Below are 25733 nucleotides of genomic sequence, written 5' to 3'. Positions count from 1 at the left end.
CTTAATTTACCGTTTATTACGGCAAAAAATGATATCTGCACGGACATAATTGGTATTTTACATGATTATAAATGATTAAAAAGGGACATTTGTTAACTTCTATAGTTTAAACACTGGTTTAGCGCACCGTTTATCTATGTAATAGGCGCTATTTAGACGAGTTAGGTTAGACTAAACGAAGAAGAATTTAGTCTGAAGTAATGAGATTTAAACACACGAGGAGTTCCAATTTTTTTTTTTAAATACAAATAGTGTGATAAAAATGATGTAAATTAAAGTTATTTTTGATACACAATAAAAAAATCTGCTCTTATTTGTGTATTTTTGTGGGATCTAGTTTGAATTTTTATCCAAACTTCTATAATTTTCTATAGTACTTTGCTTATAACGACCACCTGTAAACATCTAATAACGGCCACCTGTAAACAAAGGCTATTTTTATGTTTCCGTGGTTGGCCGCCATTCAGAGGTTTGACTGTATCATTACATTAACAGCAAGGAAATAGAGAAATAGGCTCGAGTCAGGCACAAATTTGAAGCCTTATTTCTCTTGGAAAATTATAGAAATATGAATAAACAAGGAAATATATTTATCATTTATTAAAATAGACTTTATCTTATGTTTCCTTTACTTAAAAGACTAAATTTTAGGGAATGGAACAAATGGTCCTCTTGGCTCTCTTTACCTCTGACCTGTTAAGAGTTTGTAGATAAATTCAAAGCGATATTACAGACAGACGAATGAAGGATCCGGAGAACATTAGTCCATTAAATAATTCATTTTCACTCAATTTAACATTCTATAAAGATTTATAAATTAATATTAATAAGGAGGAAGATAAATGCAATAATTTCCACATAAAACTTTATCTCATTCCTTAGAGTAGAAAAGATTTTTTATGCTATTTTTCTACAGTTTCTACGAAGAATTTTGAAAATATATAGTTAAAAATTTTAATTTTTTGAACGTTTTTAAACTTAAATATCTATTTTTATTCACGAATAACAAATTTTAATGTATTAAAAGTAAAATCTAGTGTTTTATTCAGTCAAAAAATGCTTACATCAGCTCGGATTCGATCCCGGATTCCACACAATTCTTCAGATTCTTTATCCATAATTCAGTGAATGTTCAAATAGATTTGTTTAAATGAATGAATAATGAATAATTCTGAATTGAAGAAAACATTTTTAAAGTTTGAAGGACATTTAATATGGTCTATTAATGTTTAAATTTAATAAAAATATGTATAATTTATAGAAAAAAAAATGTTTTCAGAATTTTGTTTGATAGAGATAATAATTTTTATCATTTTTTTCTAGTTTTTCATGTCATTTATAACTTTAAATCTACGATTTTAAGTCAGTTATTATTCGTATACAGCTTACAATTACCTCAGTTTTAATTACAGAATTACATTATTTTCTATGTCTTATACTATATATTATTTTATGCCTTATACAGTACCTTTATCTCTTTAAATTACACGTTTAGATAGGATATGATAAAGATATAAATGTGTAAGTTATATGCAAGAATATAGGCATTCTATCACTATTACATTTCTATTTTATCTGTATCCTTTATTTTATAATCCTACTCTTCATCTCTCTCTCAGGATAGGTTAAAATAAAGGATAAATCAGTGATACTATCCTGTTAAGAATGTAGGATAAGCTCCCTATACGCATGATTAAAGGCATTCTATCTCTGTCTCATCTACCTTACTCTTATCTTTATTTATTCTTTATAAAATAAAGATAGGTTAACTTTATTATATGCAAAACTCTCTTATCCTTTATTATTATTATTATTATTATTAATTATAAATTCGTAATTTTGATCGAATGCATATTATGTATAACATTATATATTTATAAAAAGAAAATAACCATAAATCGATCGAGTTGAAAATAAAATACTAATTTATAAAGTAAATGTCATGTATTAATCGATAATTATGTTTAAAGAAACGTAGTTTCCCCCTTAACAACCATTACAAAATGACAATTACAGCTTGATCAAATGAATAAATTCCAACAAAATAAATACATTTAAACTTAAAAATATATAAATAAATAAGTATATAAGTATATAAATAATTCTCTATTTATAATAATTAATTACAATACATTTTTATTTTTTTTTTAAATAAAATTATTCTAAAAATTAACTCGTATTTGATACCTCGTTTCATTTACTTTCCACATAATTAAACTTAACCAAATTAAATTAAAATTAATTAATTAAAATTAGTTTCAGTTAATTATAAGTTAATTTTTATTAAATTAATCTTCTTTTTTCTTAACTAAAAAAATAAAATAAATAAATAATTTACTCTTAATTCCTTACAAAAGACNTTTACCTTATTAAATTATAAATTAATATATAATTATCTTTATTCATTAATTTATATAGACTATATATATAACTGTCCAAAAGTCAGTTAACCATGTATTTTGTTTTTTTAATGTGCGCTGAGAACACAGTTTTATAAATTTACATAATTTGTGTAATGAATATTTATAATTTTTAAAAGAAAATACAATCAAACCTCGATATAACGCCACCCTCGTACAACGCTGATCGATAATCTTCTTCATAAGTATTAAGTGTATTAGTATCCATCGTTATCTTCGAATTATCAAACGTAGTATTTTGCATTGCAAATGACATTATTATTATTATTAAATCGTGTGACTTTCGAACTTTTAAATCTCAAACGAGCGTGCAGACTTTATTACTTCATATAACTTTTTATTGGACCAGCTTCTCTGCTTATCGTCTCACTCGATTTAGTACCAATTTCGGAGAAGAACAAACGGTGGTACTGTAGCGAGGTTTGATTGTATAGTTTAATAATTAGAAGAAAAATATATATATATATATGGAGAAATAATAATAAAGATAGAAAATATTTTCAAGACAGAAAATTTATTTTCCAGTTTATTTTTTTTTTTCGTACAATATGCAAGATCCACGAAGGATCATGTATGAAAAGAGTTTCAGGATTACATATGGGCCATAGATAAAGGGATCTTCTCCTCTCAACGTTAAGATAGATAACTAATACACACGACGGAGCTTTGTGACTTAAGACAAAAAAGTTCTTCTATAACTAAAACCCGGATTAAATTTGATGAATTTTGACGAAGCAATTTATGAGCCAAGACTTCGTTTATAGGAATAGAAACATTTTTTGTCTTTTTTTTTTATAATTTTTTATCTTTATCTTATAAATTTAGAATGAAATCAATTTAAAATTTCTTCCTAAAATTAAATTAAAATTTTCCAGACTATTTAAATTTCTATTAAAGTGTCTAGACATAAGACGACTCCCTGTTTTCTGATTAAACACTTTTTTTTTGTTGATATCGTATACTAATATAACAATTAATTTTAAAATGGTTTGCAGAAATACGATTTGCGTTGCTTCTTTTCAATATTTTTCCATTCTTAAACGACATTTTTACGTATTTATCTCTAGAAAAAAACAAATTTCTAGTATACTTACGCATGAGATGCAATCGCAATTCGTATTATTGCATTAGTAATATACTTTGCCTGTCATCAACATCGAACCTCTTTTATTATTTTGGCAACTGGAGGGAGTATTTACCTAACCCAAATAAATCCGAATTTTTATTTATTTATTCATTTATTATTATTATTTAAATATTCACGTATGAGAACAAAGCAACGTTATTTATATATTAACAAAATTATATACAAAAAGGAACATAATTGCTGTATTTTTTTTGCATATAATAAAGGTCAAAGCACCAAATTATCAATGCACCTTCGTAACATCGTTATTGGAGAAAAAAATAATTCTAAAAACATTCTCTACAGCATCAATTCTTCAAACAGACTCACCCGAATTATTATCTTTTTTTTTTTCCATTCAAACAAATCCATTGGCACTCAGTAACATATAGAGACGAGGCCTATATCAGAAGCCATGATACATAGTAAATTTATAATTTTATTTTTCTTGTCAGATCATTTCTAAAAGAGTTCTTCAAAAATCCGTATCGTTTTTTTTTTTTCTTTCTATCAACTATCACTGAAACATACAGACTTACGAACACGGCATTTAAATTATTATATGTGACTGTCTTTTTTTTTTCTTTTTTTCGTAATACGGTAGGGAAGGGTGTAAAAGAGGCTTGTAAAGAGGGAATTTTAGCTATATTTTTTGTCGTTTCTCACGTATTTGAAACCTATGTTATAAATCAAACATAGGGCCGCGGTTTGGAGGGTGTTCATCGTTTAAAATTTTGGCTTTTTCCTTTAGCCTATCTGGAGCATTTATCAAATTTCTTACGCAATTACTGTTCTTTGCTTTCATCGTCGGACCCATTTGCTACTTCGTTACTTTTTTCTTCTAGTTTATTTTCTTCGTCTTTTTCTTCGGGTTCTTCTTCTTTGGGAGATGATGATGTTTCTTCTTGTTCGGCCGCGCTGCTACTTTCGGCTTCAGTTTCTTTTTGAGTTGTTGTTTCTGTTTCTGTTTCTTCTTCTTCTGCGGGAGTTGCTTCTTCCGCCGATTCTTTGACGTTTTCTTCTTCGTTCTGTTCAATAATTTCTGGCGTTACTTCTTCTTGACTCGTTACTTGATTCTCTTCTGATGTTTCTGCTTCGACCGCTTTCTCCTTCTCTTCTTCTGCTACCTCTTCGGTATTGGTCACATTCTCTTGATTTTCGTTGTCTTCAGATTTTGGTGGTTCCTCTACTTCCGCTGGTTTTTCTACCTTCTCCACTGTTTCTTCTACTTTTGGTGTTTGGTCTACTTCGACCTCCTGAGAACCATTTATGCCGTTTACGTCACCATCTACAAAAAATTATTATTTTTTTAAGTTTAATTTTACTTAATTGTTTAAAACTATTATTATAATTTTACTCAAATATTATATTATTATATCAAAAAAATAATATTGAACATTACTCTACAGGGAGAAAGATAAATTTCGAATTATATTAAGTAATATAAAAGTGTAATAATTTAGGTTCTATCTAATATAAAAACAGTCTGCAAAACCTATTCTATTATAGCTTTTATGAATAAAATTAATTGTATTTTTATTTTTAATAGTTTAATGGGTCAAATACTCAATTTTCAATTGGCTTACATAAAGACATACGTGCTTACAGCTCATAAACGTATACTTATCATCAAATACCGGAATTAAATATTGAATTAATTTATAAAATAAACAATAAAAGTAAAGTATTATTAATTTAAAGCAACACAGTATAAAAATTGAATGAAAAAAAAGGAATAATTGTAATTAAAACTTAAATTTCTTGAAATTAAAAATCCCTGTAAATCATGCTTCACCTGAGAGTTCAGATACCATGCAGGGAAGCCATACACCATGTTCTGTAATATATCGATTGCAGTTATTACGAATTTAAATTGCAATTATTCAAAAGTTTTTTTTTACTAATTATTAACATATGTCAACGATACATTGCATACACTTTTATTAACATTTTAAAGTGGTCAATCTTTCTTAATATCAGATTAAAATTTAAATAATCCTATAGTTCCTATATATACAATTTAATAAGATTTATAAATATACTTTATATATTGTAGATTTTTCTATGGGTTTAATGGAATATGATCATACATTATAACGATTTACGAGGGTCTCACTTATCTGTGATCGATATACTGCAGAGTTCATTAACACGAATGAATTCATCGACTAATTTGGAGTAACACTAAACATGTTATTGTTTGAAGTTACTGTGAATTATATCAAATTAAATATTTTTATTTAATAGATAATAATGTTATACAATATTAAAATAAAGTGTTTGTTAGATTTATAACTTTAGGAAAATACAGTCGACCCCAGTATAACACTGTTGATTTTTCCGTTTTATATGAATTCCATGTTGTGCGAGTCACTTAGATTTTACAAATACATGAGCCGTTCACAGCCCAGCACACGTATTTGTAAAATCTAAGTGACTCGTACAACATGGAATTCATATAAAACGGAAAAATAAACAGTGTTATAGGGGGGTCGACTGTAGTAATAAAATTTATATGCATGGTATAAAAGAATATTCCTATAGATAATGTAAATTTGAAAAAAAAAATCCTTTTAGAAAATAATATTAAATTACGAAAATTTTTGTTTTAATAATTACAATTTTGACATTTAATATTCATGGTTTTATATTCAAAAAAACTTTTCTTATAATAGTATAACGTATATGTAACAGGTGCATTTATTCAGGTATTATCTCACACGCAATAGAGCAATGCGTTACGTTAAATTCGTATTAAATATTATATTTTGAGAAATTTTTATTTATTCAACTATTGAAAAATTCTTAGAAAATTAAAGTTTAAAAATGTCTTCTTCTAAGTAATAACGAGCAAACTTGTTTGTTTATTTGAATAAATTTATTCTTTTTATAAAAAAAATAAAATATTTAAGATTATTAAGTAAATTGCTTACTTTTTAAACGTTGAAAATTAAGACTAATGATTTTATTTTATTTTATTTTAACGCTATCATTAACGCTAAAAACTGGTATCATTAACGTTAATTAAAGCTTTATAGTTAAATTAAATAAACAAAATTAATTTTGTAATTTAAATATTTCAAATTACTTTATCATCTGGTTATTCCATTCGAAAAATAAAATGAACTTTTATTTATAAGAGATTAAACTTTAACAAGAAGCCAATTAAATAATAAATTCTATTCTGAACTAGATTTTCATTCGTTCAGCATCAGAAACCATTCACCCAAAACCCGTTTTGCTCTGTTCTAGGTAACCATAGCGACCGAGTTGCTATGGTTACTCTGTCTCTTCGGATCAGTCAGGGATATTGATGCAGAGTTAGTTAAATGCATTCGAAAAATGTCTTTTGAACAAAGCAAAGAAAATTCGGTATACTCTTAAATTATTACTCAACTATTTTATGCAATATTTAGAAAATTTATTTCCGCTTTTCTTATTTTTCTACCCGTGAGCCTGTACATGCAATTCTTAATAAAGAAGAAGAAGAAGAAGAGAGAGAGAGAGAGAGAGAGAAAAAAAGGAAAAATTATTTGTTGAAAATTGATTTTTATCGATCGAAAAGACAGTTAAAGTCTTTCCTCGATATTTGAATGAGACGTTTTAATGCGAATTTTAACGTTTTCCTTTCTGTAAAAAATTCTATTGTGAAAAAATGTTTTCTATAGAGTTGTCTAGTTTTTCTATCGTAATTGGAATTTTAAAATCGATACGAATTAGAAAAGCGAGAAGGAAGCGAATACCACAGGGAAACTTATTTGCATAGTACTAGATTTTTATTAATGCAAGAAAGCTACAACTAAACTAAGTAATAAAAACTTGAAACCTATGTTATAAATCAAACATAGGGCCGCGGTTTGGAGGGTGTTCATCGTTTAAAATTTTGGCTTTTTCCTTTAGCCTATCTGGAGCATTTATCAAATTTCTTACGCAATTACTGTTCTTTGCTTTCATCGTCGGACCCATTTGCTACTTCGTTACTTTTTTCTTCTAGTTTATTTTCTTCGTCTTTTTCTTCGGGTTCTTCTTCTTTGGGAGATGATGATGTTTCTTCTTGTTCGGCCGCGCTGCTACTTTCGGCTTCAGTTTCTTTTTGAGTTGTTGTTTCTGTTTCTGTTTCTTCTTCTTCTGCGGGAGTTGCTTCTTCCGCCGATTCTTTGACGTTTTCTTCTTCGTTCTGTTCAATAATTTCTGGCGTTACTTCTTCTTGACTCGTTACTTGATTCTCTTCTGATGTTTCTGCTTCGACCGCTTTCTCCTTCTCTTCTTCTGCTACCTCTTCGGTATTGGTCACATTCTCTTGATTTTCGTTGTCTTCAGATTTTGGTGGTTCCTCTACTTCCGCTGGTTTTTCTACCTTCTCCACTGTTTCTTCTACTTTCGGTGTTTGGTCTACTTCGACCTCCTGAGAACCATTTATGCCGTTTACGTCACCATCTACAAAAAATTATTATTTTTTTAAGTTTAATTTTACTTAATTGTTTAAAACTATTATTATAATTTTACTCAAATATTATATTATTATATCAAAAAAATAATATTGAACATTACTCTACAGGGAGAAAGATAAATTTCGAATTATATTAAGTAATATAAAAGTGTAATAATTTAGGTTCTATCTAATATAAAAACAGTCTGCAAAACCTATTCTATTATAGCTTTTATGAATAAAATTAATTGTATTTTTATTTTTAATAGTTTAATGGGTCAAATACTCAATTTTCAATTGGCTTACATAAAGACATACGTGCTTACAGCTCATAAACGTATACTTATCATCAAATACCGGAATTAAATATTGAATTAATTTATAAAATAAACAATAAAAGTAAAGTATTATTAATTTAAAGCAACACAGTATAAAAATTGAATGAAAAAAAAGGAATAATTGTAATTAAAACTTAAATTTCTTGAAATTAAAAATCCCTGTAAATCATGCTTCACCTGAGAGTTCAGATACCATGCAGGGAAGCCATACACCATGTTCTGTAATATATCGATTGCAGTTATTACGAATTTAAATTGCAATTATTCAAAAGTTTTTTTTTACTAATTATTAACATATGTCAACGATACATTGCATACACTTTTATTAACATTTTAAAATGGTCAATCTTTCTTAATATCAGATTAAAATTTAAATAATCCTATATAGTTCCTATATATACAATTTAATAAGATTTATAAATATACTTTATATATTGTAGATTTTTCTATGGGTTTAATGGAATATGATCATACATTATAACGATTTACGAGGGTCTCACTTATCTGTGATCGATATACTGCAGAGTTCATTAACACGAATGAATTCATCGACTAATTTGGAGTAATACTAAACATGTTATTGTTTGAAGTTACTGTGAATTATATCAAATTAAATATTTTTATTTCATAGATAATAATGTTATACAATATTAAAATAAAGTGTTTGTTAGATTTATAACTTTAGGAAAATACAGTCGACCCCAGTATAACACTGTTGATTTTTCCGTTTTATATGAATTCCATGTTGTGCGAGTCACTTAGATTTTACAAATACATGAGCCGTTCACAGCCCAGCACACGTATTTGTAAAATCTAAGTGACTCGTACAACATGGAATTCATATAAAACGGAAAAATAAACAGTGTTATAGGGGGGTCGACTGTAGTAATAAAATTTATATGCATGGTATAAAAGAATATTCCTATAGATAATGTAAATTTGAAAAAAAAAATCCTTTTAGAAAATAATATTAAATTACGAAAATTTTTGTTTTAATAATTACAATTTTGACATTTAATATTCATGGTTTTATATTCAAAAAAACTTTTCTTATAATAGTATAACGTATATGTAACAGGTGCATTTATTCAGGTATTATCTCACACGCAATAGAGCAATGCGTTACGTTAAATTCGTATTAAATATTATATTTTGAGAAATTTTTATTTATTCAACTATTGAAAAATTCTTAGAAAATTAAAGTTTAAAAATGTCTTCTTCTAAGTAATAACGAGCAAACTTGTTTGTTTATTTGAATAAATTTATTCTTTTTATAAAAAAAATAAAATATTTAAGATTATTAAGTAAATTGCTTACTTTTTAAACGTTGAAAATTAAGACTAATGATTTTATTTTATTTTATTTTAACGCTATCATTAACGCTAAAAACTGGTATCATTAACGTTAATTAAAGCTTTATAGTTAAATTAAATAAACAAAATTAATTTTGTAATTTAAATATTTCAAATTACTTTATCATCTGGTTATTCCATTCGAAAAATAAAATGAACTTTTATTTATAAGAGATTAAACTTTAACAAGAAGCCAATTAAATAATAAATTCTATTCTGAACTAGATTTTCATTCGTTCAGCATCAGAAACCATTCACCCAAAACCCGTTTTGCTCTGTTCTAGGTAACCATAGCGACCGAGTTGCTATGGTTACTCTGTCTCTTCGGATCAGTCAGGGATATTGATGCAGAGTTAGTTAAATGCATTCGAAAAATGTCTTTTGAACAAAGCAAAGAAAATTCGGTATACTCTTAAATTATTACTCAACTATTTTATGCAATATTTAGAAAATTTATTTCCGCTTTTCTTATTTTTCTACCCGTGAGCCTGTACATGCAATTCTTAATAAAGAAGAAGAAGAAGAAGAGAGAGAGAGAGAGAGAGAAAAAAAAAGGAAAAATTATTTGTTGAAAATTGATTTTTATCGATCGAAAAGACAGTTAAAGTCTTTCCTCGATATTTGAATGAGACGTTTTAATGCGAATTTTAACGTTTTCCTTTCTGTAAAAAATTCTATTGTGAAAAAATGTTTTCTATAGAGTTGTCTAGTTTTTCTATCGTAATTGGAATTTTAAAATCGATACGAATTAGAAAAGCGAGAAGGAAGCGAATACCACAGGGAAACTTATTTGCATAGTACTAGATTTTTATTAATGCAAGAAAGCTACAACTAAACTAAGTAATAAAAACTAAAAGGTTTGTCTTGGAAGATGGAATAGGGAGATTTAACACTCAATAGCACTTTTGAGATTACGTCATCTATGTTTTAGAGTTTATTAAATTTTTTTTTTTCTTTTATTTTTCCTCCAAATTAAAAAAAATAAATAAATAAATCATAAATATATGAATAAATTTTCTTGCAAGGTTAGAAAGGGATTTTACTAAGAGATTGAAAGTATTTATGCATAAATATTTATGAATACATTTAAAATTTTTTACAATAAAATAATATATTAATATCTATTCCAGTATAAAAAGTAATTAAGAAAGATTATAAACTTGTAATTGTATATTTTAACTTGATAATTAGCTGTATAAATTTTAAAAAAATTTATTAAATATCTATTATAGTAATGCATCTACGTTTATATTAAAAGAAACGTGTTAAGAATTGAGTACAATTGAAAAAAAATATATATATATATATATTGATCCATGATGTGTGCATTTTCACAAACCAATAATTTTAATGGTGTTAAAATATTACATAAGGAATTTTATATAAAGCAAAAAAGTATAGGCAAACTCCCTTTCTGATTAAAATTCTAGCGATTTGATGATGTGAATTTTTAAGGTTCTTGCTCTAAGGTATCAAGAGATTTCCGAATTTTTTTTTTTTTTGTAAGAAAGTAATCTTCTTAACATCTTCACGTGTTTCTGACAAAAGCTATAAATAATTCTGTGCAGAATATATTCAAAATATGTAAAAGAAAAGAAAAAAAACTGTGCAGATGGAATACAAGAAAATTATTTCGTAAATGCAAATTGTATAAATGTTATCTTCTAGTTACTAATAAGAATCTATTAAAAAACGGAAATTTCTAAATAAAAAAAAAAAATACTATGAACAATTAAACGGCATTTATATATATATATAAAAAAAGGAAGATAAGTTGAAGAGAAAAGAGAATTGTGGCAGGAGCAGCAGCAAGCAGCAGCAGCAGCAGCTACCTCCATGCAGGAAAGTTAGGTCAATAGCCTTGAGAGTGTCAGGGACGCAGGTTATTGCCCTGATGTCTCTGATCGATCGTCTAGTCACTGTTGGAATTTCCTACTGCGATGTTATTGCGTAGGTGGATACAATAATTGTTAGACATTCGACACGTGCTTCATAATGTTGCATGTTTGGAAAATGTTTTTATCTTTGATGATTTTCATCACGGAATGTTACTGTTTATGTCTAGTTTTAATAACCAACGAGTTTTTAAAAATATGCATTTTTTTTTTTTTTTTTTTTTTAAATTTTTCCATCAATATTTATCTTTTCAAATATGGCTTTATTATAAATGGCTCTTTGTAGATGCAATGAGAAAAACGAATCTGGTTGATGCATAAGTTATTTCCCTGTATTTAAAAAGATGTTGAAATTATGTTATATTGTTGCAGATTTTAAAATGAAGAATTTTAACGAAGGCATTTATTTAAATATTTAAAGTTAGATTAATTCATATTTATTACGTTAAAAATTAATATTAACGTAATGCAAATTTATTTAAAGTTGAGTAGATTTTCGAATTAAGATTCTGCATTTATTTTTTTTTTTGTATTATTATTATTATTATTTTTTCTTTCTTAATTGAATTGAAAAAAATCAAATCATATTTTATCCTTGATCTTTTATAAAATTTGTTTAAAAAAAACATCTTTAATACGGTGCAAACTGAAGAAACGAATCTTGTTTTAGAAACGATGCTTAAATTTTTTTTTTTTTTTTATAAGCATTCTTACAAAGAACAATTTTAAACTTGCGAACGAAAGAAGATTTTTGGCTCATTGCCTTCTAGGTTTCTGGTTATAGAAACCTTTTGGTGGAATTTCCCATGCGACTTAAAAAAAATGTCGATCAAAATTCCATTTGATTCACTATTGTCAACTGTCACCCAACTAAAAATCCAGACAAGGCACCTGTGACGTTGCTAACTTTTTCATCCCTTCTAGATCTGGTAAATCGAACTTAATGATGATCGACCGTTCACGCCTGGGGACACGGGTTGCTATAGCAACATAAGGCGGGACGAGAACCCCATTTGTCTACCCACCCGAAGGAAGGAGTTCTAATTTTCCATAGATTTCATGCTGTGAGAGAGAGGACACCTGGTATTTTTACACTCGAAGGACAACCAATAAAAATCTTAAGACAAATGCTCACCCTAACACATTAAACAAAACCCGGAAGATTTCATCTAATCTCTTAAAATTAAATCTGATTATTATATAGGAAGACAAGAGCCATAAGTTAAATTCTCGGTTTTTATATTCGTTTTTCCACGTAACCATGGACAAGAAGAGTCAAACTAGTCCATCATTTTGCTTAATTCCCATTCATTCATTCATTGATCGTCTCGGGATATCCACCCACCTATCAACAAAACCTATTGGTCATCTATTATTACTCATAAAGGCCATCCTGATTGATTTGCAAAAAGTAAAGGAATAATCTAAATTACAGTTAAACCAGACACAAAAATAATTCGTTTTATAAAGGGAATGAATTTCAAAATATCTTAATGATATTCTGTAATGGTTTAATCACGTTCCCATGAAGAATGCCTAATGGCATTTGGTTACGTCATGATAATATGAGCTGACGAAGTTGGGGTTAAGTTAGGTAAGTTGAAGTTAGGTTAGATAATTTGCTACTACAATATACGTAAAACAGTGCTATCGATTACAGCGGTATTAACTAACTTAAGCCGCATTACTTTTAGTTACGTTAATCTATCTCGTATTCTATAAAGTGTATCATTTTTGGCATTGCTTCTACCAAAAATATTTAGAGTATAACAATCATGCACTTCATTTAATTAATACTAAATTAAAAAAAAAAAAAAAAAAGTTGTAAAGGGAGACATTTATAAATGTCTCTTACAGAATAAAATTAACAAGACGAATAGGTTTTACTATATTATACAAAATTAATGAATGTAATCACGCTAGTTTAATTATTATTATTATATTTTTTAAAAGAAGAATTATTAAGAAAATTTGGAAAGAAGTTCTTCTAAAATGAACTTGTTACAGAAAAAGAACATTTTAAAGTAGCGCATGTATTTTTTGAAATATTGCCGTTCTATCGATTATTGTTTCGACGACTGATCATTTATCTTTCTAAAAAGAGGAACATTTTTTTTTTTAACTTTATCCTGTTATTGAACCGAATACAAAATTTTATTGTAGAATAATACAGCTACAATGATGCAACCATAAGAAGAGCATAATGCTAAATGTTTAATGTTAAATTTGCATTATAGTTTATCAATACACGATTTATAAATTAAAATATATTTTCGACTCTATAAACGTGGATTAAAAAAAAATTTTATTGCGTCCTTCACCTTGCGTAATTTTTCTAGGAAATTCGACTTTGTAGTAATCATTTTTGGTTTGTGTTAAGTTTTATGTCATTAAAATAAAACCGGGAATAGCAATAAAATAGCGGCAATAACCGCAAATTCTATATAAAACTATGGATAATAAAGAAGATCATTGTCCATCCCGTTATAAGTACAGGAGTACCAGATAAATTTTTAAGCAAAATAAGAACACCGAAAATGGTACACGCGTGTATCTTATAAAACATCGATAAACAATTGTGTCGTGCATTTATATCCCCCTTCACCCCCTTACCCATTATAGTAATGTGTCAAAAAGAACACGAAAAAGCACTAAACAATACCTTACTTTTAACAGAAAGCCTTATAAGAATAGGGATATGTACTTATTTACCTTACAAAGTTCGGAGGGGAAATTACCAATTAATTCATTAGCTCGTCTTACTAAAGATTCGGTGGTTACAAAAAGAATTTAATGAATTAATTAAAGATTTTTTTTTCATTATCTTTAAACTTAATTCTTCTTAAACATTAATTGTATTTTCATAGTATTAGGTTGGTTATATTATCCATTTAAATGTCGTATAATTTGCATAATTATTCTGGAGTAAAATCATCGAGAAAACATGTAAAATTCATCTTAAGGCAGGTAAAAGAATTTGGTTACTCATAAGAATATATACATTTTTAATTTTATATTGTAAAATTAAAGAGATAAACTGGCAATTAATTCCTTAGTTTTCTTAATTAATGTCGAGAAAGATTGAAGAATTAATTGATTATTAAAAAAAATAGCAATTTTATTGATCTTCTCGTTCATATACATCAACACATGTCACCATAAACAGCATTAAAATTCGTGTGCAATATAAACGAAGTCGTGTGTAAATCTAGAAAAATAATTAAGATAAGACGAGGAAAAAACGATCAAATATATATATTTACATATTTATGATTGTATATATTAATCAAATTCATCGTTTCTTAGAATAATTATTATATTTCGTAAAATATTAAATATAATACGTTGAGAATATTTGAAAAATTCATTGTCTGCATTACTTATTTTCGTGAAAATATATTTGTTGTTGAAGTATACTCAGAATGACGAAAATTAAAACAGATCCAGGAAATGAAATTTAAGTCGTGTTTGAAGAGAGAAGTATATTATGTCCATAATACATTATTTCTCTCCAATAACATCCAAATGTCAATAAACTTCGCCATCGTAGTTGCCGAACCTGCAAGACAGCCATATTGATTTCTAGTTACCAGTGTAACTTTCAGCATTCTGCATTTGTGGTGGATTATACATTTCGCTTCGTTTTCCCAGAATCTCTCTCTCTCTCTCTCCACCGTTTGAAGAGGAAAAAACTTATTTTCTTTTCATTCTATTGTTATTTCTATTCTTTTCTTTTTTCAATTTAAATTTATCGAACTAACACTAACATCCAAGGTAAAAATAATCTTCGAATTTTAATTGAATAAAGCAACTTTCGAAACACATTAAAAAATGGGATTAAAATTGAAATGGAAAGTAAGAAAAATGGAATCAATTTTAATTACACTTTTCTTTTGTTAGATTTACTGTTGTAATTGTAATCAGTGTAATTAAATTATAGAAAATTAGAAGAATGTACATTTAAACCTTTAAAATTTTATATAATGTAAGTAGATTTTTATTAATTTTATTATAGTTTCTCTAAGAATACACGCGATAAAGTATTACAGAAAAAATCTTATTCTTCCATCCCAATTATGTGCTCTTTATCTTTAATACCACTCTTAAATATTTAATGATTCTAACCGTCAGATCTTTCTCAACGTTCAAAATAATCCGATTTAAGTTTTATCAATAAAATAAAATAAAATAAAAACAACGTTACTTAGGGTGGAGCAACTACAACAGCAGCACGTATTCGATTTTGGAAAATTCAAAACACGACAGTATCTCTCCGGAATATGAAAAGAATATTATTTTTTTACTTTTAGAAGAAAAATAAACATAAAATATATTTTATAAGAGAAAAATTTCCAATGATTTTTTTTCAATTTGGATTCTTGCACACTTGCCAAAATATCATTGAAGAAGGGACAACAACCTTAACAGAGTTAACAATAACATTGAATCCTTCTCACAGTTAACCGGGAACGTTGCTTTCTTCGACCAATCCCAATAAAAGAATATAAAAAACTATGCGTCCTTTACCTGCGCATAAGTATAAATATAGCTTAAACCCGCATTCCTTCCCGGTAAATTTTATAAAACGTTTTTTTTTTTTAAATCTAACTTTAATAATTCGGCCATCTTTCCTTCTATGACGACACAACTTAATTGTTATAGAATAACGATTAATTGAGCGTTAAAATAAACATTTTTTTTGCGTAATAGAAATGCACTTTTTTCGTTTTCGTTTTCGTTTTTCGGAACTTACCTGAGTGACCGTTTTGACACGCGCTTCCATTCACTGCGCTATCTCCTTCAATGACAACTTTAGGTGGCTTCTGTGATGGTTTGTTAGCATCCACGATACCCACAGCATCTTCTGTACCGCTTCTAGAAACAGATGCTGCTGAAGCACTTGCTTTAGTATTTGCGCAACCCATATTCGTTAGAATTAGAAATCACTCGATTTAAAACAGTAAAAATTCCTTCTATTATATATATATATATATATATATTTTTTAGTACAAACGCGCGCTCCTAGGCAAGACTGCTTAGCAAACGCACTTCACTGTCCAGTGTTCGACTGCCGACTAGTGGCAAACACTGCTTTCCAACGGTAGGAATGCTGGACTTAAAATCCAATATGTCTGCTTCCATTGATCGGTTGTTGCTTAACTGTACCTCACTTCACTTTGTGTATATTCCTATATTATTTCTATCGCGTGATCATTTTGCGTGCCAAAATATTTTATATATTGGGCATTTATTTTTTTTTTATGATTTTTACAGATATTAAATTTATCAACATCTTTTATTAACTTCGTATCGAATATCTGTATTCTTAGAGAAATAGTATTAACATTTATACATTGCATTTATAATTGTTTATACATTTTCTATCCCTCTCCTCCTGCTCCTCCTCCTCCTCTTCCTCCTGCTCCTCCTCCTCCTCTTAGAAGAAATTTGCTACGAATTTAAATTAGAAAAAAAACAAATTATATATTATTTAATTAATTTTCTGATGCCGAAAATTGTATTATTTTTTTTAAATTAAAATATATTTTCGACTCTATAAACGTGGATTAAAAAAAAATTTTATTGCGTCCTTCACCTTGCGTAATTTTTCTAGGAAATTCGACTTTGTAGTAATCATTTTTGGTTTGTGTTAAGTTTTATGTCATTAAAATAAAACCGGGAATAGCAATAAAATAGCGGCAATAACCGCAAATTCTATATAAAACTATGGATAATAAAGAAGATCATTGTCCATCCCGTTATAAGTACAGGAGTACCAGATAAATTTTTAAGCAAAATAAGAACACCGAAAATGGTACACGCGTGTATCTTATAAAACATCGATAAACAATTGTGTCGTGCATTTATATCCCCCTTCACCCCCTTACCCATTATAGTAATGTGTCAAAAAGAACACGAAAAAGCACTAAACAATACCTTACTTTTAACAGAAAGCCTTATAAGAATAGGGATATGTACTTATTTACCTTACAAAGTTCGGAGGGGAAATTACCAATTAATTCATTAGCTCGTCTTACTAAAGATTCGGTGGTTACAAAAAGAATTTAATGAATTAATTAAAGGTTTTTTTTTTCATCATCTTTAAACTTAATTCTTCTTAAACATTAATTGTATTTTCATAGTATTAGGTTGGTTATATTATCCATTTAAATGTCGTATAATTTGCATAATTATTCTGGAGTAAAATCATCGAGAAAACATGTAAAATTCATCTTAAGGCAGGTAAAAGAATTTGGTTACTCATAAGAATATATACATTTTTAATTTTATATTGTAAAATTAAAGAGATAAACTGGCAATTAATTCCTTAGTTTTCTTAATTAATGTCGAGAAAGATTGAAGAATTAATTGATTATTAAAAAAAAATAGCAATTTTATTGATCTTCTCGTCCATATACATCAACACATGTCACCATAAACAGCATTAAAATTCGTGTGCAATATAAACGAAGTCGTGTGTAAATCTAGAAAAATAATTAAGATAAGACGAGGAAAAAACGATCAAAAGTTTATTTTATACATTTTTTTTTACCGAAAAAACAGCAACAATAACATATTTTCTTATTCAGAAAACGTATTATTATTATTATTATTTATACGAGAGTTATTATTTTCTCAAGAGGAAAATCGAAGCTGCTGTTACTATAAACTCATGAAACATTTCCTTTTAGTATTATATTTCAAAAATAAATATCTAGTAAGTAAAATGTTGAATTCGGTTTAACATTAATTAATTTACTCTCTTGAATAATTGTAGAAAAAGTTAACACCGTAACGGAGAGAATTAACAACATCGCAAGATATAACTCCCAAACGTCGACTTATCAAAGGTGTGTGGCCGAGTCAATGGAGCATTACAACAGGCCGTACCACTTTTGATGGGGTAAGAGATGAAGTCAGAGATATACCACTCTCTAGTTTTATCAATAACAAATTGATATCTCGAATAACTATCGTTTATATTCCAAGGTTTATATTTTCATCTACATTTCTATATAGGTTAAAAAGTAGAGCAATATATATATAAACATTCATGCAAATAATCCTTTTCTGGTATTGTGTACGTAGTTATTTTCTAATAATTATCAAAGATTCCGTTTTAAAATAGGTACTCTGTAAGATCCACACGCAAGAAATTGGCCATGTAAATAGTTTCTGATTGGATTGCAGTGGAATAGGTCTAGTAAATCACTAGGAACCACGTGGATAGAACGTCTAGTATAGCATCAGTCTTCTTCTCCTACTATCTACAGAAAAATGCCCACATTTACAATGTTATCGACTGTTTGCAGCTTCTAGTTGCATGTTTTTCTACACGACAGAAATACAATTTTCTCAAGAAGCTAATAAAAAATGTTGATAAAAGATTTAATAAAATCGATCAATTTAATTATTTTTTAAACAATTGCTCAAATTATAAATTTGGAAAACAGGAAAAAAAGGTAACGAAACACTGTAATGTCTAGAAAAATCCGATCATTGTTATTATTTATTCTATTTTCTAAGACACTCTCTTTACGAAAAGTCACGAGTAGCATTCATTATTTATGAAGTTCCTTTCTGAATTTTCACATTTTAAGAGATTTTTATTCAAATGATAGCACGGTTACTTCAATAATATTATCATATATATATAGATAGATAGATATATTTTACCAAAGGCATTTTCTTCATTTATTGTATGTGATATTTTTTATCTCTAGAAACTTTGCATAAATTGTAAATTTCTTATTTTTCTCTTACTTCTTGTTGAATTACTTGAAGAAAAACTGAAGAAAAAAAAGGGATTTTTATTGACCATTGACATAAAACTCCTCTTTGGTTGATACGAAAAGAAGAAGAAGAAGAAGAAGGGGGAAAAAAGACAATTTGTTGGACATTTAACGAGCGGTTCCACGTAGATAATGCCTTGTTTTAATAGTTAAAATAATTTTAAGCTCTTTCCATTCTTCTGCTTCGTAAGAGATTTCGATACTTTCGTTAGATTTCGTCGATATTATTTATGAAAAATACAACTTCTAATGATTAATAGCCTTTCGGTATTAGTACTAAATTCTGATTTAGAAACTAAGTACCACCGTCTGAGAAATTTGATGAGTCAGTAAGTAGTGAGTCAGTCCGGAGGATCAACTCTATTATAATAATAAAGATTTTTGTGCTTTATTTATTTTACACGAGTGGAGTGCCTGGGTCGAATCGAAACCCGGAATGAGTACAAGAGAGAGGTACAAGGTCGAGACAAATCTTAATCAAAAGCCGAGGGGATTCTCATCACATTGACAAACCAGTCAATGCTGTCACGTGATTAATCTCTGACGAACGAGAAAGGGCGCAGATGGCGAAGATGGAGAGATGGACGGTTTGCTTAGTCGAGGTCATTGGCCTGGACGAATAGGTGAGGAAGGTCAGTGGGAGATAGATCCAGGAATCAATTTTATGACTCCTGTGGAGAATACTCACTTCTATATTTAGAGAAAATTAAAGCTGAGGAAGAAAATGTTCTGGACGTAGCAAGTGTATTAAGTCTCATATATAGAAGAAAGTCTAGAAAAGATAATCTATAGGATCAGATGGGTCATAATGTAATGCTGCAAGTTAGATTTTTGTGTGAAATAAAGTTTTAATAAGATAATTGTTTGAAGAAGATAAATGATATTTGGATTAGAAGTAAAGTATTTACGTAGATGTCATTGCAAATATGCAATATTTCACTTATCTTCCCTTAATGCATGAAGCAATAACGTTAGTAACATTACTTAAAAAAAACAGCCTATTGTTTTCATAGAGAATACTTAAAATAAAATTCGATATATCCTGAAAACTTTAGAAAAACAAAACTTTCAAGAATTATCTTGAATGGTATGACATATTGCATTGTAATTATCACGACATCATTTTGCTTTTAAGGCAATTAGAATCGTCAACAGCATATAATAATAAAGTAACCATCATAAATACATGATAAAGTATTTTATTTAATATTATAAATGCTTCAAATATCTTTTGTTCTTTCAAAAAGTAAAACTATTCATGTTTTATCAAATATTGCAATCGTTTTTCAACTGTTATCCTTCCTAGATTTGCAAATATACAAAATCCATTCGAGATATATCCTTTGGATTTGTTTCCTTATAAAGATATTCCATCGAGAATATTATCATACAATTTCATAAATCAAATATTGGAGATCTCTCTAGAATTTTTACTACATAAAATCTTTTCAGGATATAGTTTAGGATTTTTGTTTTGTAAAGAAGGATATACACACATTGCTCTGAAATTATTATCATATTCTGCTTAATACGATGTCATGGATATTTGGAATCCTGAAGAGTCCATTAGGATCATTAAAGAATCCTATTAGAAAGCTATTGTATTAAGGAAATCGTTAGAATCCCAATAAGATTCTCCCACAGACTATCAACAAGACGAGGAAATTCTATTAAGAGCTTGAATAGATGCTTTCAAGTCTCTCAGTAGGATATTTGTATTACTGATAATATATTCAACCGTAAGATTAGAGGAAGATTGTTGCATCTATTCATCTTCAAAGCAAAAAAATTAATGAAGAGAATAAAAAAAAGAAGAAGAAAATCCAATTTTCCACACGAGAAACGTTAAAAATACATCCAATTTAATAAGAAAAACTTATGCAAATCTCAATTAATTACGTTATATAACTCCGAATAAAGTTTAAACGAGTGGAATTTAATCATTTCAGTTTTACTTATTAAGAATTGTTAGTCAGAATTTCAGTGACTATCCAGTTGCCAAGCTGAATCTGCAGACTGTAACCTAATAGCTTTCTACACAATTCGTGACCTCTTAGCATTCTTCAGTGATTACTACTAACAGAAACAGCATCTAGCGCATCGTTATAATCGATAGGGACGTTTAAAATCATTTCCAGTTAGAAATATATAATTATCATCATTATTATGGCAACAAGAAATCGAACTATGACAACACAAAACTGTATTTTCCTTTACAAACAAATACGATTCTTCCAAGTCGTTTAATACTAAGAAAGACTTATAGTCGAGGCAATGAAAATGAATGATCTTTCTCAATTAAATGGAGAAATAAAATGGGTTTCAGTTTGCTACTCTTCACAGATTAGACTATTATAGGGAATTTTATGGTTTGTATCACTCCCAGTTTCGCTGTTCTTCAACAATAAACGTTTATATATTTAAATTTTTAAGATTAAATTTAATTAAATGAATAAATATCGAATTATAATTATTTAATTAAGAATTAAAATCTTTTCACCTTTTTTTTCACCTTTTAATTGCTCAAAAAACTAATTTTATTATCTGTTGTATTGATAGTTGCGATGGAATTCATCCTGTAAATGATACTTTCCCGCTAGCTTAGGAGCTATACAGAGAAGCCGAACTGATCGGCGGTTTTTTTTATTTCTTTACAGAATGTAGCAGAGGAAGAATGGTCTTCGAAAGGAAGAAGATATTTCAAAAGAAAGCAGATCTACTCATCAGGCAATCCTTGTTGTTGGGGTGGAGTTAGAAGCATCCCTGGATAAATCAATACCACTCAGAATGTTTTCCTACGCCACAAAGAAAACAACCGAGCTGTCAGAAGTTTGTGAATGCTCTAAGTCGATAAAATCCTAAAGAAATACATAAATAAATATTTACAAGGATTGTAACTATATATATAAATAAATTCAATATATATATAATTAATGTTATATGGTATCTACTAACACTTAACCGGAGTTTATATACGTATACAATACCTTATAAAATTTAAAGCTTTTGAAGAACGATTTTTATAAATGAAGAGTTTATGAATGGAAAAGTATTTTAACTTTTATGTAATTGAAATTTATAAGCTTTATTATTATTATTATTATTATTTTCTCATTTAAACATTAATCGAACGTTTAAAAATTTTAGTATAACTCCCGTTCTTTCTATTTTTAAGCTGAAAGATATTATTAAAAGTCAAGATAAAGGTGTGTTTTTTTTAAACGGATAGATCAATGAACGAACCAATAAAATTTAGTTTTATTTTTTTTAATTTTCTAAATTTATCTTTTCAATTCTTTCGGATGATACGGTGTAGACCATAAAGAGAAAACGTGTTTCATTTGTTGATACGAATTGCTTGCTAGACGATCGAAAAAATCGACAAATCGAGCTTATATTATAATATATAATCGGTAGAATAAGAGTTTAATCGATCGATTTTAGAAAATTTTAAACATTTACATCATCTATACAATACTTTTGTATAGCAATTAAGTAATGTACCTTAGAGAATAACATAAAAGTTAACTCAAAGGAAGATAGAAAATAGATGGTTGCGGTCGAGATGATTTGTTATCTTTATATCAAAACCTCAAATGATAGCCATTTGTAGAAAGAAACGAGATATTTGGTGAAAAATAACGTAAAAGAAATTCGTGCCAATGTATTACTGATACTGTTCCTAACGAGTAGAAATGGCAGCCATTTTGTAATCTGTCCTTTAACTTAGAAATGTAAAAATTTGATGGCGAAAAAAAATCTTTTGTTATAACAGCTTTTAAAAACATTTTGTTTTCTGTTTTCTGTAGATACGCGATTTCGACGTATGGTAAACCTTTTTCTTTTTCCCCCCTTTTTTTTTAACTTGGGCGGTCACTCTGTCAACACGGAAGCTGTCTTTTTCTGTTCTTCTTCCAACGTTCTCTTACTCTTCGATCGATTGAGCTTAGAGGATAAGTTTATTGTACTTGATACTTAACTTGATCTTCATTCCAATTCAGAAATGAAAAAAGAAATGAAACCAAAACTAAATTATTTATATAAATTAAATTATAAGAAAAATGGATGATTTTTTTTCAATCATTTAAAGATGTTTATAAGATATATATAAGATTTTAAGTTAGAAATTCAACTTAAATCTACGAATCTGGACTTAAAACTTTAAGAATAACATAGAGCCATACACAAATGATTAATTTTAAATTATGAGAAAGTAAAATAAATTGTGGATAAGTAAAAATTACACGAAAAATTACTAAACTTTCGTGAAATAAAAATTTAGTTGTAAATTTATCAAAGTACAACTCATTGTAAAATAAAGAAAATAATTATTTAACAATGTCTACTACGTGATAATTAAATCGACGATATGAGATTTGCATCGTAACCATAAATAAGATCGTTTCTCTCCCTCTAAAAATCATCCTAAACAAGATTCGTAACGGATCCATATAATCTCTTTTAGTCACGAGAAATATCGTAAATTTACATGGAAAAGATTATTTCTCTACAAAATGAAGACCATAAATACAAATTATTAAATAAGAGAGACTTTTATATAGTTAAATTTTAATATTTATTCTACTAACAACTTTACAACATCATAATTGATCCAAGTGATAACTGAATACGTATATCTTAATAGATAAATTAGAAGTAGAGAGAAAATGCAGACGATGTATCAACTTGTTAAGTGGAAAATTATAATTTAAACTGTGATATCTTGTTATATTTTAATGATTATATTAAGGTAAAAAGATAAAGCTTGCTTGGTTAATAAATTAAGATTAAATGGTATGATTTAGATAAAGATATTTGAGTATATTTTAATAAATAAATCGTGTAAACCTTTATATGAAATTTTAATACATAAAAATATGCAGTAATTAAATGGAAAATTATAATTTAAACTATGTTATTTAGGTATATTTTAATGGATATATTAAAGATAAAGATGCTTCTTTAGTAAATTCAGGTGTTAAGGATGACTTATCTATAGATTTCTGCATACATTTTCATTGATAAATTAAAGAAATCTTTATAAAAAATTAAAAAATCCACATTCAAAATGAATATTCTTAATTTATTTAAAGATATTTCGCGAATAGTTTAATGTACAAATCAAGGAAAGACAGTAAATATAATTTATTACGTAAACTGATTTTAATATTTGCATAATTACATGTACAAAATATTAATCTTATAGTTTAATAACCGAATAAATTTTAATAGATAAATTATGGCAAGAAAGTTAAGATGCTTCATCACAAGACTACAACGCATTTAATGGTTCATGAGCCCCTGGGACAGGATATAAGCTTAAGTCTAGCAATAAACCGAGACAGAATGAAAGATAGTTGGGAGGGAAGAAGATCGAACCTAAACTCTTATACTTCAGTTACATATATATATTCCAATAATGATAAGTAATGAATTAATATAAATGCGTAGAGAAGATTTCGGTAAAATTTGATAGAAAACTAAAACCGGAGGCGTTAATATTAGCGATTTTTCTTTGATTTTTCCAAGGCGGAAGGCCTAGAGTGATATGGGACACTCCATCTTCCCTCCTGGTTGCTTATGGACGGTGCCCGGATGTTGGACGTATCGACCAGCCAGGGCCAAGTTCACGGTGCATTCACCTAGCTATTGCTGTTATGATTGGTTACGGCAGCTTGACGTCATAAACGCGAACAGATATTTGCCGGGAAATATCGGAAATTAATAGCAGAAATTCGGTATTAAAAAAAAAATCGGTATAAAATAGTCTGACCATTACTAAGAGAATACTTGTGACGTCAGGTGATTTTTTTTTAAATATTTAAATCTGCAATAGAATTTATTGCTTATATACAAAAAAATATATATATATTTTATTAAGACGAAAATAAAATAATGTAAAATTTATATCGAATTGTGTCTTTGAGGTAAAAAAAAAAAAAAAAAAATTTAAATTTTGATTTGAAAATTTAATAAAATTCGAATTACTGCCATCTGACGGCAAAATTCGATGTGATTTTTGAAACGCCTCTAGCGTCAAATTAAAAATTAAATGATTGATTTATTATATTTACGACGTAAATTTTTTAAAATTATAAATAAAAAAAAATTCATTTTTATTTAAATTATTATTTTATTTAATCGATGAATAAATAATAAATTATTAAAACTGTTCTACATATAAAAAAAATTTATAAGTGGGTATTTTTATCATTTTGCTAAATCTAAGAGATATATCTTATTATAATTATGCAAACAGTTTTGCTAAAATGTAAAAGAAAAAAAAAGAAAGAGAGGAAAGTTTAACAGGATTAAAATCACATCAACGTTTCTCATAATATATTCACCAGTTGGGAATTCCAATGACGTGTTTTCCGATA

At 27.8% G+C, this 25733-nt stretch overlaps 2 protein-coding genes and 1 long non-coding RNA gene across 3 annotated transcripts; 1 reads left to right on the top strand and 2 right to left on the bottom strand.

Annotated features, from left to right (window-relative positions):
* Positions 1 to 3358: 3358 nt before the first annotated feature.
* Positions 3359 to 5373, bottom strand: LOC111618566 (cilia- and flagella-associated protein 251-like). The gene is made up of 2 exons (XM_023360127.1): positions 5358 to 5373; positions 3359 to 4834 (listed from the first exon to the last, which is right to left on the bottom strand). Exons 1-2 carry the CDS (start codon positions 5371 to 5373, stop codon positions 4332 to 4334), a joined length of 519 nt encoding a protein of 172 aa, XP_023215895.1. The 3' UTR covers positions 3359 to 4331.
* LOC111618508 (cilia- and flagella-associated protein 251-like) lies at positions 3359 to 16628 on the bottom strand. Its single transcript, XM_023360051.1, has 3 exons — positions 16314 to 16628; positions 7373 to 7983; positions 3359 to 4223 (listed from the first exon to the last, which is right to left on the bottom strand). The coding sequence occupies exons 1-2, from the start codon at positions 16483 to 16485 to the stop codon at positions 7481 to 7483; spliced, it is 675 nt and encodes a 224-aa protein (XP_023215819.1). The 5' UTR covers positions 16486 to 16628; the 3' UTR covers positions 3359 to 4223; positions 7373 to 7480.
* Positions 16629 to 18174: 1546 nt separating this feature from the next.
* Positions 18175 to 18973, top strand: LOC111618518. The gene is made up of 3 exons (XR_002755586.1): positions 18175 to 18251; positions 18339 to 18464; positions 18690 to 18973. It is a non-coding gene; the product is annotated as an uncharacterized LOC111618518 (long non-coding RNA).
* The last annotated feature ends 6760 nt before the right edge of the window (positions 18974 to 25733 follow it).

The sequence above is a fragment of the Centruroides sculpturatus genome, unplaced genomic scaffold (genome assembly GCF_000671375.1).
Source record: "Centruroides sculpturatus isolate CEXI.00-Female unplaced genomic scaffold, Cexi_2.0 scaffold67, whole genome shotgun sequence".
NCBI lineage: Eukaryota > Metazoa > Arthropoda > Arachnida > Scorpiones > Buthidae > Centruroides > Centruroides sculpturatus.
Note: the sequence above shows the minus strand (reverse complement) of the source record. Positions and strands in the feature narration are given on the sequence as shown.

Coding starts and splice junctions, on each gene's coding strand:
- LOC111618508 (XM_023360051.1), bottom strand. CDS start 16,485: ATGGGTTGCGCAAATACTAAAGCAAGTGCTTCAGCAGCATCTGTTTCT. Junction 7,984..16,313: donor GTGTCAAAACGGTCACTCAG/GTAAGTTCCGAA, acceptor AATTTTTTGTAG/ATGGTGACGTAAACGGCATA.